Source organism: Sminthopsis crassicaudata, chromosome 6 (genome assembly GCF_048593235.1).
Source record: "Sminthopsis crassicaudata isolate SCR6 chromosome 6, ASM4859323v1, whole genome shotgun sequence".
Lineage (NCBI taxonomy): Eukaryota > Metazoa > Chordata > Mammalia > Dasyuromorphia > Dasyuridae > Sminthopsis > Sminthopsis crassicaudata.
Window position 1 is genome coordinate 153150002 of NC_133622.1, and position 15404 is coordinate 153165405.

Below are 15404 nucleotides of genomic sequence, written 5' to 3' on the forward strand. Positions count from 1 at the left end.
TTTTGGTTCCCTGATGAAGGACCTCGAAAAATAGACATGCGGGGTTTGGAGAAGGCTGCAGAGACAAAAGGCCTTTACAGGGGACTCTAGCTGAAAATTTGCTAGACTATGATTGGCTAGCTTATGTTTTAACTTTGAATTATTGTCCTGACTCAGTCCTGCCTCAGTTTCCTTGCCTCTTAGTTCTGCCAAAAAAAAACACCCCCTGCCTCTTTATCAGAATACTTGATAAGACCTTATGTTTCAGAATAGCTGAATGTCTCTCCCATTACAAGTTAATGGGAATCTCTTATCAAAACTTCTTGAATTCTCTTGTGTGTCATTAGACATTCTGTATATGATTGTATTTGCATTGGATGTTTTTAAAAACAAACTGATTTGTATGAATAATGTTCACTTATGAAAGATCTACTTGGATATAAACTCATTGGGACAAATTCCTTATTGTTATCAACACAAGGTTATGATAAATATTTGTTTAGAATTTATGTATGGTTCTTCTAGGATGGTAAATGGGAAAAGAAATGGGTTTGTTAGAACTTCCACTGTTACCAAGGGCAGCCTATCTGCCCATTAGTTGGCTCAAACTTGTGAATTGTTGTGAATTGTATGCTTTAAATCAAGCATTAAAATTATTGCGTGACTAAGATGGGAATATATATATGCTGATTCTAAATATGCCTGGGGTGTGGTGCATGTATTTGAGAGGATTTGGGAGGAAAGAGGATATGTAAACAGTAAAGGTAAAGAACTGGTTCATCATACACTAGTCAGAGAGATACTAGAAAATATTCTGACTCCTAGGAATATAGCAGTAATACATGTAAAGAGACATCAGATGGGAAATTCTTTTGAGGTAAGGGGAAATAGATTAGCAGACCGGGAGGCCAAGGGAGCCGGAGACCAGGATATTTCTCATATAATGGCTTTGATACCTGTACTTCCCCCTAGTCTACCCTCTCCTAGTTTTACTCAGGAGGAAAAAGAGAAGGCCTCAACTCTCGGAGCAGTTGAGAACTCGGAAGGACGATGGCTCTTACCTGACGGCAGAGAGGTACTGACCAAAGCAAGTATGAGGCAAGTCCTTCAGCAACTGCACCAGGCCAGCCATTGGGATGTCCAAAACCTGTGTGATGCTATACTGACAAGGTATGTTTCCCCCGGCCTATATACTATGGCTCGACAACTGGTGGACGGTTGTCTTGTTTGTCGAAGGACTAACAGGGCTGCCCAACGCCAGCTTGCAAAAGGGGGACGACCTCCTGGAATCAGATCATTCCAAAGCATCCAGGTGGACTTTACTGAGCTGCCACCAGTGGGTCGAGTTCTTGCTGGTCATAGTGGACCATCTGACCTCATGGGTGGAGGCATTCCCGTCAGGCCGAGCAACTGCCTCGACAGTAAGTAAGGTCTTATTAGAACAAATTATTCCTAGATATGGAATGGTGGAGAGGATAGACTCGGATCAGGGAACACATTTTTCTGCCCAGGTATTGCAGAATCTGATTAGGGCCTTAGAAATCACTTGGGATCTCCATACCCCTTGTCATCCTCCCTCTTCTGGGAAAGTAGAAAGGATGAACCAAGAAATAAAATGGCAGCTGACTAAGTTATCTTTAGAGACCCAACTACCTTGGACGAAATGCCTTCCTCTCGCTCTGGTTAGAATCAGGACCAAGCCACGTAGAGATATTGGGCTTTCACCTTATGAATTATTGTATGGTCATCCTTTCCAGGCTTATTCTAAGGGAGACTGGGACCCTATTTTAGAAACTAAGGATTTGTTTGTTAAGAGATATGTGAAATCATTGCTGGAACATTTGCAAGGACTTCAACAAAAAGGGCTAATAGCTCAGACTTCTAGGTTTCCCTGTTCATAGAATTTAGGTTGGTGATTGGGTGCTGATCCGTTCCTGGAAGGACGAGAAGCTGACTCCGTGCTGGGACGGACCCTACCAAGTGATACTGACTTCAGATACTGCGATTCGCACCCAGGAACGAGGCTGGACACACCACACCAGGACAAAAGGACCTGTGGCGCCACCTTTATCAGAGTGGACAGTTGAAGACAGGGGAGACCTCCAATTACATAAGAGGAGGGGACCTCCACTGAATGGGAACACTGATTCTGAATCCAGTGCATTGTGACTGTATGACTTCTCTTTTCTTACTTTGGGTCTCTTTGCCTGTTTGTGATTTGATATATTTTCCTTTGGGAAGTTCACCTTAACTTTACGGTGTTATAATAGTTGAACATTATGAGGCTCTCCCTAAGCTTTGGGTTTATCTATTTCCTTATGACATTCTAGAGATGAGAACCAATTTCTCCTGCTCATGCAAGAATATAGGGAGGACATTTAACTTATCAAATTGTTGGATCTGTGGTGGATCCCAACAATTGAACCAATGGCCATGGGTACCTGTCCCCTTAAGCCCAGCCTGGATCCTTAGCAACAGATCCCAAATTCATAATGGGACCGGTTTCTGGAATTTAGAAGAGAAACATCAGTGGTCATTGACAGAAGATAGGAAAGGGAAATACTGCTTAAATCAGACAGGACGAGGTTTGAAGCTGGGAAATAGTGTTTGTGAGTGGACCTATTCGAGAACAGACCTGAGGCCAAAGACAATTGACTGTACAAAAATGTCTAAATATTGGCAGAATAAGGGGAGGAATCCTCAATTGAAGTGTGGAAAGGACTGGAAAGACTGTACCTTGAATGCTCTCCCAGAAATAGGAGAGCAGGGATATTGCTATCAACAAGTCACTACTGCTGAGTGTAGTGAAGTAGAATGGGATGTATTAAGATGTATAAAAGAGAATAAGAGGAAAAGGAACATATACATTGGGTACAGTTACCAATGGGGTTGGTATAATGTCACCCCAGGGACACCCGGGCAACATGGGACTCTGTTTTCCACATTTTGGAGTACCTCTAATCTAACAGGCCAGTGGCCAGTTGCCAATTGTAGTTGGAGAAAAGAGCAAGGTTTATGGAAATGCCAGTATGACCCCTTTGTGGGGGGAAGCCCCCTAGGGATGAGAGACCAACAATATTACCCTTTTACAAGGAATAGCTCAGACATATTTCCAAGGGAACAACCTGCTCTAAAGGGTCATTATTGGATCTGTGGTTTAACTGCCTATAATCACCTGCCTCTCAATTGGACAGGGAATTGTTATATTGGACTAATAAAGCCAAGATTTTTCTTTCTTCCCTAACAGGCAAACCAATATTTAGGGATTCAGTTGTATGATGATTTGGGAAGGGAGAAACGGAGTTTAGATACCTCCATCACTTGGACTGGAGATGCAAATGGTTGGGGTGAGAGGCCTGGCCTCCAGAAAGAATAGTCAAAGAGTATGGGCCAGTGACCTGGGCTCAAGATGGAAGTTGGGGATATAGAACTCCAATATAGATGTTGAACAGGATAATTAGGCTTCAGGCAGTTGTAGAGATTATCACCAATCAGACAGCTGAGGCACTACATCTTTTGGCTGATGAAGCTACTCAACCAGAGAGGCTGTTTTACAACATAGACTTGTGCTGGATTATTTGTTGGCTGAGGAAGGGAGAGTTTGTGCTAAACTAAATTTATCCACATGTTGTATAAAGATTGATAACAATGGTAATCTAGTGAAGGAAATCACTAAGAACATTAGGAAACTTGCTCCTGTTCCTGTACAGACTTGGACCTCACTGTTCAATACTTCTAGATGGTCCTGGTTTGGGAAGCTGGTGGAAGCAGCTCCTTTGGCTTGGCCTTATAGCCCTTAGTGGTGTTATATTATTCCCTATCTACATCCCTTGTTTGATCAGATTAATAACCAGAATTGTCCAAAACTCATCATCTGGAATGATCAGGTTGGAAGAGAAAGCTGAAGGGTCTGTTAGATGGATGCTGTTAAAAGGGTAAGGGTGGAGCCGGTGGCCCAAGGCCAACAGAAACCAGAAGGAAGTGAGGAATTCATAGGGAATGTGAAATTATGTTACAAAAATTTGAAGAGATCTCAGTGTACAAAATAAGAGGAGGGACTGAATGAGATGAGGTGAGATCTTTCAAGACAGTTGTGAAAATCGAGTAAGGCTTCATCTACTTCAGAGTTCGAGTAGGCCTGAAGGACTCTGAAGGGCATTGCCTTCCCCTCCTATGATATCTCCCTATTTCATCCAAATATGGGCAACTATGTACTTATTGGTCAAGTTCAATTTCATGGGTAGATCTCGCGTTTAGAATGTAAGACTCTCAGCCAATGAGGATGAGGGTCAGTGGTGGGAGGGGGCGTTTTGCGTTAGGGATTAAAGGTGCTGTCCTGCCCACAGGAGGCGCTTCCTCTCTTCGATAGTCTACTCGAAGAGTGGGACGCCCTTCTCGCGAGAATGTACAATAAACTTTGCTTTTCTCTAGAGCTCTCTCCAGCTTTTTTTATTAAATGGTGACCCTTCACCATTTCCGTACCACACATAGGTAATGCATAGGACCTGCAGTCAGAAGACCTGAGTTTAAATGTGATTTATTAGCTATATGATTTTGAGCAAGCCACTTAACTTCTGTCTGCCTTAGTTTTTTCAACTGTAAAATGATGAAATAACAAGTTTGGAGTTGTGTGGTCTAACAATTGAGAACTTTACCTAATCCCTAGGAGAGAATCACTTAGAAATTTTTTCCCCCTCTTTCCCTGCCTCACCTTCAGGTCACTACAACTTCAGGAGAGAGTGGCAAATACAATCCATAAGAGAGCCACCTTATGGTCACAATGGTTGGGACAAGAGTGTATAAAGGGGTGCTGTATGGAACAGGCTGCAAAGAGAGAAGGAAGGACTCTGGATATCAGGAATGATGTCTGATGACCTTGTATTGAGTTCTCTTGGTGACATATATGACTCCTTGTAGAAATATTGCTTCAAAGAACATGGCCTATACCAAAATACTCGTTTTTACAATTATTCCCTTTGATATACTAGATCAGATGCTTGGATCATATTGAACTAAACAAAATCGACAAGAATCCTTGTGCTTTACACCGCCCCCCCAAGTCCCATTCCTACAATACATTGCTATTTAAGTCAAATATTTTGAGGACAAGTCATTAATTCTTCTTACCTGAGGTATTACTGAGCGTGGAATAACTGGATGATTGATTGATAAAGGAACCTAGAGGTGTCTCACTGGACATAATCAAATTCACTGAACTCTTGTCTTGTGAAATACAATTTGTTGCTTCAAGAAATGAATCTTCAGCTACTTTCCCCCTATTTGTCTAAAATGTCAAAGCAAAACAAGAAATTAATTTTCTATTTTATAGACTTCTAAATAACGTTATCCCTTTGATAAGAAACATAAGCATCTCTATTTACCTGGGGGTCTAGTCTTAAAACCTTTACATGGTAATATACAGAAGTTAAAAATATTCCTTCTATCATTGATAAAATGGAAATGAATTACTGGAGATAGTAAAATTTTCAAATTTTTTTTAAAATTGAAAATTGCCATTAAAAAAGCCACGTGAGATCAAGTTTCTTCCAGGACAAAGTTGTACTCTGTCTCTTGAAGACAATAATACAATAATGCAATCCAAAAAGCTACTACATGTCATCACTGGGAAAGGTGCTAGAGACAGACAAATGCAAACAAAACAGTTAAGAGCCCAAACACTTCTGATAAAGACTGGAGATGGGAATGGGTGTTTCATCCAATAAGAGAAAGGAATATGGTGGACATCTCAAATTGGTACTTGTGAAAAAAAGATCAGATTTCAAATAAGATAAATTTGGTATTCCATTTAAATTCAATAAACTTTCATTAAGGTTTATCTCTTTCCTGCTCTAGAATGGGAGAACTACTGAAGATTTCTATAGAATTGTCCCCTAGATGCTCTGTTTCTGAGTTCAGAATCAAAGCAGACATGAAGATAAGAAGAAAAAGGGACCCAAGTGTCAAGGAAAAATCTGAAGAAAATGTTTTGAACTGGTGGTGGAGAGAGAAGAAAAGAAAAAAATGAGAGAGGTTAGAATGGGCTCTAAAAGATGGCGTCAACTTCAACAAATGGGGACTGGGATGGTAGATTCCAGGCATGATGACCAGACAGAGTGACATGGGAATGGTTGGGATAAGAGTATGTTAAGGGACAAAGTGTGCAACAAAATGAAAAGAAGGAAGATAAGGCTCTGGATGTCAGGAATGAGAATGTATACTTTTATTGATGAGTAATAAGGAATGACTGAAGGTTTTTCAGTAGAAAAATAAAACAAGAGAGATAACGTGAAGCTTCACTTAGTAGTGGTAGGCAGGCTGAACTAGAACATGGTCAGGATGAAGGCAAAAAGACTAGTGAGGAAGCTAAAATTGAAATGCCTATTTTAATTATCTGATTTTATTCTTCTTGGTTTAGAATCTTGAATAGGATCAGAAGTAGCAAAAGAAAATATCTTAATTATGGCAAGATGAGAATTTCCTGAAGACAGAGTATCAAAATTGTAGGGTGACAGATTTAGATCAGGAAGGGATTTCAGAGATGAACTAGTCTACCCTCTTTTTTTTTTTTTTTTTTTCCCCCTGAGGCTGGGGTTAAGTGACTTGCCCAGGATCACACAGCTAGGAAGTGTTAAGTGTCTGAGACCAGATTTGAACTCGGGTCTTCCTGAATTCAAGGCTGGTGCTCTATCCACTGCACCACCTAGCTGCCCCCCTTCCTTCACTTTCAAGAAAGGGACTCTGGGTGTAGAATACTGCATACACTGTCAAATTCAGTTTATATGAAGTTTTGCCAAATTACTTTTATTCTTAGTTACAAGAGAAAGCCTTCTCTGTAGAGAACAATGTAGAGACATATTTGGAAAGGCAGGTAAAGTAAGAATAAAAGTTATTAATGAAATTCTAAAGAGTATTTTGAATCTACTGCCGAGACACAATTGTAACTCATTGACATCTTACATAATTCCAATTCTCAGACTTCCAGGAATTTTTTTTCCAAGTTGAATACAAACTTCATTTAAATTTAAGAATCAATCAAGCAATGGCTTTATAACAATTTTTGGATATTACTTTATTTTTCACTTTACTTACAAATTACTGCCTGAACTTCAAAGAATAGGATAGTTTGTTGAAAGGAAAATGATTTTGTCAAAAATCCAAAGATAACCACAATGGTTAAGCTGTAAATGTTCTAAAGATGACATTGTTTTCATTAAAATGAAAATAAATCTGGTAGGTGTCTTAAGCCAGTTATGTCAAAAAGTTTTATTCAGTTGTAAGATTCCACTTCTCATGAGGAAGTCATGGTGTAATCATTGGCATTCAAAGGCAAAATAGAGTTGGAGGCTCCTCTGGGAAGATTATGATTACATTAAAATATGTAGGCAGCTTTGGACTGGAAAAAAATCTCATTCAAATTATGTTAACTGAAGAGAAATTCTCCTTTTCTCCCTCACAGCAGGGTGCTGACATTTACAAGAAATACACTCTGCTCAGCAGGAAGAAACCCTGGATGCATGAAAGTTTATTTGCTTGAACTCGGTGAAAGTGGAAAATTGCTGAATAGGCTGAAGAAAGTGAATGTTCTCGCAATTTCTCAAGATTTGAAACAAGAAGCAGTCTCTGACTAGGAATTTTAGATGTTTCTGGCTTATTATTTCTATGATTCATTACTGCCCATGTTTAACTTGGCTAAAGGGAGTGAGTTACCCACCTGAGATAACACAATATATTTTATCATCAAGTTCATACCTGGAAACAATGCCTTTTTTGAAAGTAGGAAGAAATCTCAGAGGTCAAGGAAAAAACAGAAATGGATGGTTAAGTGAGATGCTTAGGATCACAGGGGTAAGTCCAGAGAGTGTAGTAGAAAGGGAATCCAAAGTTCAAGCCTTGACTTTTTTCTTAGACTCTGAGTTTCAGTTTCTTAATCTGAAAAATGGTTCTTAATATATTTATATTACTTATCTTACAGGGCTGTTGAGAGGAACAAATGAGATACAGACATATGTAAAAGCCATATTGTTCATAGTGGAGGTTTGGGTCTAGAATTCAGATTGTAAAGATCTACCGATAGCTAGAAGAGGGAGCAAATCCTGCACATTGTAAAAGCCAAAAACATTTAATCTGTGAGCTTTAAAATGACATTAATAGAGTACATGCAATGTGACGGAAGCTTTCCTCTAAAACATAGGAAAGAGGACAGACACAGCTGTTACCATTTTAGAAATGTTCATCTTAAGTTCTTTTAGGGGCTATTTATACAGATATAAAATAAAAAATGATCAGAAAGAATGAAAGTAGGATTTAGGTATATGTTTAAAATATCCTCTGCAAAACTGTACTCATTTTTCTCTCATTCACCAAAATAACTACCCCCCACGTGTCTATTTTGTTCTTTAAATTAAATTTTGAAAAAAGTGTTTAAAAACATCTAATTCACTTTTTCTCCTTTCTATTCACTCTCCCTTGTCATTGGAAAAGAAAAAGAAAAAAATTCTTTGCAACACACTAACTTAGTCAAATAAGACAAATTCCCACATTAGCCAAGTCTAAAAAATATATATGAATTTACACTGATTTGATTATCCCTTTTTCAAAAAGTAGGTAGCATGCAAAACAATTCTTAAGCTTTTTTTTTTTTTTAAATAATTCCTTAGTGATGAAATTCCTGAACCTTTAGGGAGTATAGTAGATTTTTGCCACAAGTGGTCTCTTGGAAGCGAGGTTTGACATTTGAAGGTCAGAACTGGTGAACACAAAGCTGATACAGCAATTCTACTAACCACATCCTCTTCTGGTATTCCATATCCTGAGGCCAACTACACATAATTCTGCATGTGAGCCAAGTACTCCCAGAAACAAAATGATCCATTTAAGTAATTCAGCTCAGTCAATAATAGTTAAGCGTTTGCCTAATGCTTTGAGTCTATGAATGTGGTATTTTCCCCTTAGTGATCCATTAAACAATGTAAAATTATATGCTTAAAAAGGACAAACAAATCCTTAACTTATTGGAATAAAATGAAAAATGTGAATATTTCACTTAACTTGAGTATGACAGGAATGAATAAACAGGGATTTCTATTTACCTTAGGGTTAGAATTATCTGAGGTTATAGTTGGTTGTCCATAGTGAATGCCATGGTGATGACCTATAAAGAATGGAGAAAAGTGATGATAATGCAGCAGAAAAAAAATAATCAGATTAACTTCAAATAAGCTAAGACTGGCATTTATTCTAGTGCCATAATGGCATAATATCAAAAGACTTATAAAAAAGATTTAGATTTAATTGAATAGTAGATAAAAAGTCACAGTCATGGAATGTTGGAATTGGAAGAAACTTTAGAGATTATCTAATCAACCCTATCATTTTATCAGCATCCTAACATGCTGCTTACCTTATACTATTCCTTTTTAGAAACCACTTTTTAGATATTCCCAATAAATGGATCACACACATCTATCATCAGTGTAAAAATTGATGGAAAAGTGTTAGAATGCAATGGAATGTTAATGATATTAGGAAATGACTAAACTATGATATATAAATGTAAGAAAGACCAATACAAAGAATTCAGAGCAGCATAGGAAAGCTTAAATGAACTGATTCAGAGTGAAGTAATCAGAACTAGAAAAATATATATATATATACCAAAACTATTCATGAAAATGGAAAGAACAAAATCTCCCAAAAAGAAAGCCAAATAATTCTAATGACTAAGGTTAGCCCCCAGAGAAGAGGTGATAAATGCAGCTCCCTCCTTTCTTTGCAAGTTTAGTTATATGCATGTGGAACACTGCCTAAAATGAAAGATTCGGTGATTATTGGCTAATTTTGCTGAATGACTTTGTTTTTCTTTTATTTGTTATTTGTTAGAAGGGACAGCCTACTGGCTAGGGAAGAAGGAAAGATATATTTAGAAATTAAGGTGATCTAAACATCTAGTACATTCAAGTTCATTTTGTAGCTAATGAAATTTAGGTTCAGGACTGATCACTTTTTGGTATAGTTATAGAAACATGAGCAACTGATTAACAGTTATTCTTTTTATATCATGAAAGTTAGGGGTGCAATGTCCTTGCTATCTGAAATACCTGTATAAAATTCTTTATTTTATTTATCTTTATTTCCCTTTGTACTAGAGAAGAAGTCTAAATTATTGTGGTATCAAGGTCTGGTCTTTTAATGTAGAAGCTGCTAAGTCATATGTTATCCTGTTTGTGCTTTCACTATACTTCGATTGCTTCTTTCTAGATGCTTGAAGTATTTTCTCCTTGACCTGGCTATAATATTCCTGGGAGTTTTCATTTTGGGATCTCTTTGGGATTGTTGGATTTTTTCCATTTCTATTTTACCCTCTGATTCTAGGATATTAGGACAGCTTTCTTTGATAATTTCTTGAAAGATGATGTTCCGGATCCTTTTTTTGATCATAACTTTCAGGCAGACCAATAATTTTTAAATGATCTCTCCTAGATCTATTTTCTAGATCAGTTATTTTTCCAATGAGATAGTTCACCATTTTTCTATTTTTTTTTTCATTTTCTTTTGGTTTTGCTTTATTGAATCTTGATTTCTCATAAAATCATTAACTACTGTTTGCTCAATTTTAATTTTTAAGGAATTATTTTCCTCAGTGACCTCTTTTGTACCTCCTTTCCTAATTGGCCAATTTTGCTTTTCAAGGCATTATTCTTTTCATTTGTGCTTTTTTTGTACCACTCAGTTTTTTCCTAAGTTTCTTCCATTTTTCTTAATTTTCAAAATTCCTTTTGAGCTTTTTCCATGGCCTGAGACCAATTCTTATTTTTCTTGGAGGCCTTGAATGTAGGAGCTTTAATTTTGCCATCTTCTGAGTGTGTGTTTTGATCTTCCTTGACACCATAGTAACTTTTTATAGTCAGAATCTTTTTCTGTTGTCTGCTCATTTTCCTAGTTTATTATTTGACTTTTAACTCTTTGTTACAGTAGGACTCTGTTTCCAGGGTAGAGAGGGTGCACTATCCTAAGCTTCAGGGATTTTGTGCAAGAAAAATCAGAACAAAAAGGAAAAATATTTTATTTTCTTTCTTTTGAGAAAGAAAAAACAACAAAAATGTGAAAAAGAGTATGCTTCGATCTGCACTCAGGTTTCACACTTCTTTCTTTGGATATGGATGGTATTTTTTTTTTTTTTATCACAAATGTTTTGAAATTGTTTTTAGATCACTGTATTACTGAGAATAACTAAGTCTACCCTAGTTAATCATCACATAATCTTGCTGTTACTGTGTAAAACATTCTCCTGATTCTGCCTCATTTCACTCAGCATCAGTTCATGTATCTCCAAAGATACAAAAAGAGCTGCTACAAAGTTTTTGTAGCTGTGGGAACTTTTCCTTTTTTTAGGATCTCTTTGTGATACAGACCAAACCAGTACACAATTTTATAGCCCTTTTGTTCTCCAAAATGTTTGGATCAGTTCACAACTCTACCAAGAGTGCATTAGTGAGAGACTACATTTCTTTTTGTTTATATTTGCATCTCCAGGGCTTAACAGAGTGCCCAGGACACAGAAAGTGCTTAGTGAATACTGACAGACTGGAAAGTCCAGCAGAACCTCCATTACTCCTTGCTGAAAAGCTGATTTTTGAGTGTGTACTCACCTAGTTAGAAAATAGCCAGAATTATGTAGCCACAATGTAGTGAACTTGGAGTAGAAGATCTGAGTTCGAATCTTGTGTCAGAGATATTATTTATGTGATTACAGGCAAGTTTTTAATTTCTTAAAGCCTTAACTTCCTCTTCATCTATAAAATGGGAATTTTTTTATATGTGTGTGTGTGTGTATCATATACTTGTGAGGAAAATGATTTGCAAAACTTTAAAAGCAGATTATAGATAAGCTAGATGTTCTATAACGTATCATTCCTTATTTTCAAAAGGCACATCAATCAGTTATTCACCCCAATGTCCATGATATTCTCTATAGAATCTTGGCCACGTCCATATTTGAATTCATTTTGTTTAGGAATTCAACAAATATTTTTGAAGATGAAAATATTATAATGACATGATATAAGCAATTTGTTTCCTAAAATATTATCCTTACCATTAGCATTAGTTGACCTTGAATTTAAACTGGCATGTCTCTTTGACTTGGGAACCACTGGATGACCATCTCTATGATAGCAAGAAAAAGATATTTGTAAGTTACATGGGAAATCCATTGTTCAGACACTTCAAAATATTAGCTGTTTAGTATGATACTTAACTTTTTAATATAATTTTGCTTTGAGATCTACTTAAATACAAAATAATATATCCTCCTTCCTTTACTGTTTCCCCACTCCAATATTGCAATATACTCAGTGCTCAAAAGTCCTGTTACTTTGATGCCTGATTAACTTTTGACTTAACAGTAATAGGTCTCAGTAAATTTTTAACATTAAGATATTCAACCATGTTTTTCTTTCACTGAAGTATAAAGCTTAGAAAACTGTGCAAAAGGTCACATGATAACTTTCACTGGCTTGAGGTGGCAGTAGAATAGAGGGGAAAGTCCCAGAAATATATTTGGTCAGAATTTAGCAATAATTTTTGCCTTGGGCATAGTTTTACGTTCAGTGCTGCTAGATACCCTTTCACTGTTAATAAGACACTGAGAGCAAAAGCACAGAATAATATGGTACCAGTCATTACTGCTGTTGCCTCTCACTTGCCCATCCAATCAATGTTAGCACTGGTATCTACAGTGTTGATTCCCATAGTGCTGATGGGTACAGATATCCAAAATAACAGTAATAAAAGGGCTCTGGTTATTGCTTCAGCAACCCAAATTCCCCCATTTTCCATTTTTATAATGGTAGTATGGGATTTCTGAGATTTAAAAACAATTCACTGGCAATGGAAAAGATAACTCTTTCCCCCAAAATATTTTTCAGATTGTCTGACCTACTCTCACCAATTATTTGAAAAGCCTCATTGGGCAAATGCTTCTTTGCCAATCTAATCCTTAGAAAGACATTAGAAATCAGGCCCGTTAATTCCCCACTGGGAAAAAGGGAAAACATACACAGTATTAAAGGAATTAATGCTATTAGCAAGTCAACTAACAAATTGACTAAAACAGTAATAAAATCTCACATTTGAAAGATAAGCTGTGAAACTCTTGCAAATAGATAATATAGTATGATACAACAGACTATATGAGAGCTTTCCCTGGCATTTATGTATCCTTGATCTAGTATCTAGATCTACCATATCTACAACCTGGATAGATTACATTCATCTTCATTTTCACAATCTATTTCCAAAGATTATAGTAGGAAAAAAGTATTATTTACTGTTTTCTTTTAGCTCATGTAGTCTTTAGGATGTAATCTATTTGCTTCTAAGAATTCCTTTCTTGTTAAGCAATCTAGCCTTACTAACAGGAGTCTAGCATGATCACTTTTCATTTCCTTCTGGGCTGTGCTTCTAATCAGATACCTTCATTTTCTCCTCCTGTGTCCCCCTTGACTCCAATCCATTACTCCCCCCACCTACTTTTCAGCTCCCCTTTTCTGTGTTCCTTTAGAATGTAAACTTCCTGAAAACATAGACTGACTTTCCTCTTACTTGTATTTATATTCCCAGCTCTAAGCATAGTGCTAAATAAATGCTATCTTAACTTTATGACTAAATCTGAAAAAGTTTAAGGAATGAGTGTAACATATATCAAGAAAGGAGCAAATACCTTGTTGCTTTCAGCACCACTGAGGGAAATGACATTTCCAGTATTCTTTCAGCCTCTTTCAAAGTCATCCCCTGTGTACTGATTCCATTCATATAATGGATTATGTCTAATGGCTGAAGATCACCCTCAATGGCAGCAGTTGATTTTGGATTGATATCACTAATATAGATCACCTGGTAAATGCTGTCATGACCTCCAGATAAAGATAATCCTTCAAAGGAAAAGAAAATATGCTCAGTAAATTTTTTTTGTTTGGTAATAAAAGGAAACTTTTTTATTGTGACCAATAAAATGTTTCAGTAAAAAATTTTTAATTTGGCATTACCAAATTCTTTTTTGAGGCACATTAGTGTAATATCAGGTAGCAGATGAGGCAAAATTGGGATCTTAGGTAACTCCAGAATCCGTCCAAGAACTAATCTGACTGTCTTTGGTGCAGCCCGAAGTAAAGTCACTGCATCTGTATGAGTCATGTTAGTGACATCTGTGTCATTAACCTGAAAAGATGTAAAAAGAAGATTATAATTTTATGGCAGTGGTGGAAAACTTAAAGAGAAACTGAGTTTACTAATCTCATGAATTCATTTAAAAATGTAATTATCGATGTTTTATTGTATTTTTAATTTAGTTTGTTAAATATTTCTCAATTGCATGTTAATGTGGTTCAGGCCACACCTGGGAATATTGCTAACCATAAATGTGGCCTGTTTGTTTGGCACTTAATATTTATGGGATATGCGTCAAGGTTGCCAAGGAAGTCATATTAATACATTTAATCTATTTAAAACAGCTTGGCCAAAAACAGATGCATGATGAACGGTAGCCTCTCTGATTAATTGAATATTTTATTTCTTTTAACTTGTAAATAAAATGAAAATGGAAAATATATAGGTAACATAAATCTAATACAAGATATCTCACTAAATTCAAGACTAAAAATCTGCTCTCAAATTTTATAGCTTAGTGAAAAGAATAAGTTAACCTGCTTATTTTTTTAAAAATTAAAGCTTTTTATTGACAAAACATATGCATGGGTAATTTTTCAACATTGATCATTGCAAAACCTTCTGTTCCAAATTTTTCTCTCCTTCCTCCCTACCTCCCTCCCCTAGATGGCAGATAGTGCAATACGTGTTAAATATGTTAAAATATATGTTAAATCCAATATATATGTACATATTTATACAGTTATCTTGCTGCACAAGAAAAAAAGTATCTAGAGAGAAAAAAACCTGAGAAAGAAAACAAAATGCAAGCAAACATCAACAAAAAATGCAAAAATGCTGTGATGTGGTCCACCCTCAATTCCCACAGGCCTCTCTCTGGGTGTAGATGGTTTTCTTCATCACTGAACAATTGGAACTTAACCTGCTTATTTCTAAAATGCTTCAAAAAGCTGGTAGTAGCTTTAAAAGTGGCCTTTTTCATCAGAAGAAACACTATTATCCTTGTATTGGCTCTGTTCTATTCTTCTTTTACTAATGATATGCCTTTCCCCTCTATCTCTTATTTGTCTTACCTTTATGAGTCGGTCCCCAGGTCTGAGCCTCCCATCACTTTTAGCTGGATCTTGAATGACATCATGGACATAACAGCCAACACTCTCAGCACCTTTGGTAACTGTAAATCCTAGGCTACCTTTCTCCGATTTTGTCAGAATAATATGGAGTTCCACTTCCTAATGGAAGAAAATGGTGATTCAGGC

General features: G+C 36.6%; 1 protein-coding gene across 1 annotated transcript in view; it reads right to left on the reverse strand.

The window, feature by feature from the left end:
* The window catches only part of PTPN13 (protein tyrosine phosphatase non-receptor type 13), a 218038-nt gene that overhangs the window by 25617 nt on the left and 177017 nt on the right, over positions 1–15404 (reverse strand). The window contains 6 exon segments of the mRNA XM_074273918.1: positions 5107–5263; positions 9069–9130; positions 12074–12144; positions 13700–13910; positions 14025–14196; positions 15219–15377. Coding sequence (XP_074130019.1) covers positions 5107–5263; positions 9069–9130; positions 12074–12144; positions 13700–13910; positions 14025–14196; positions 15219–15377 — 832 coding nt within the window.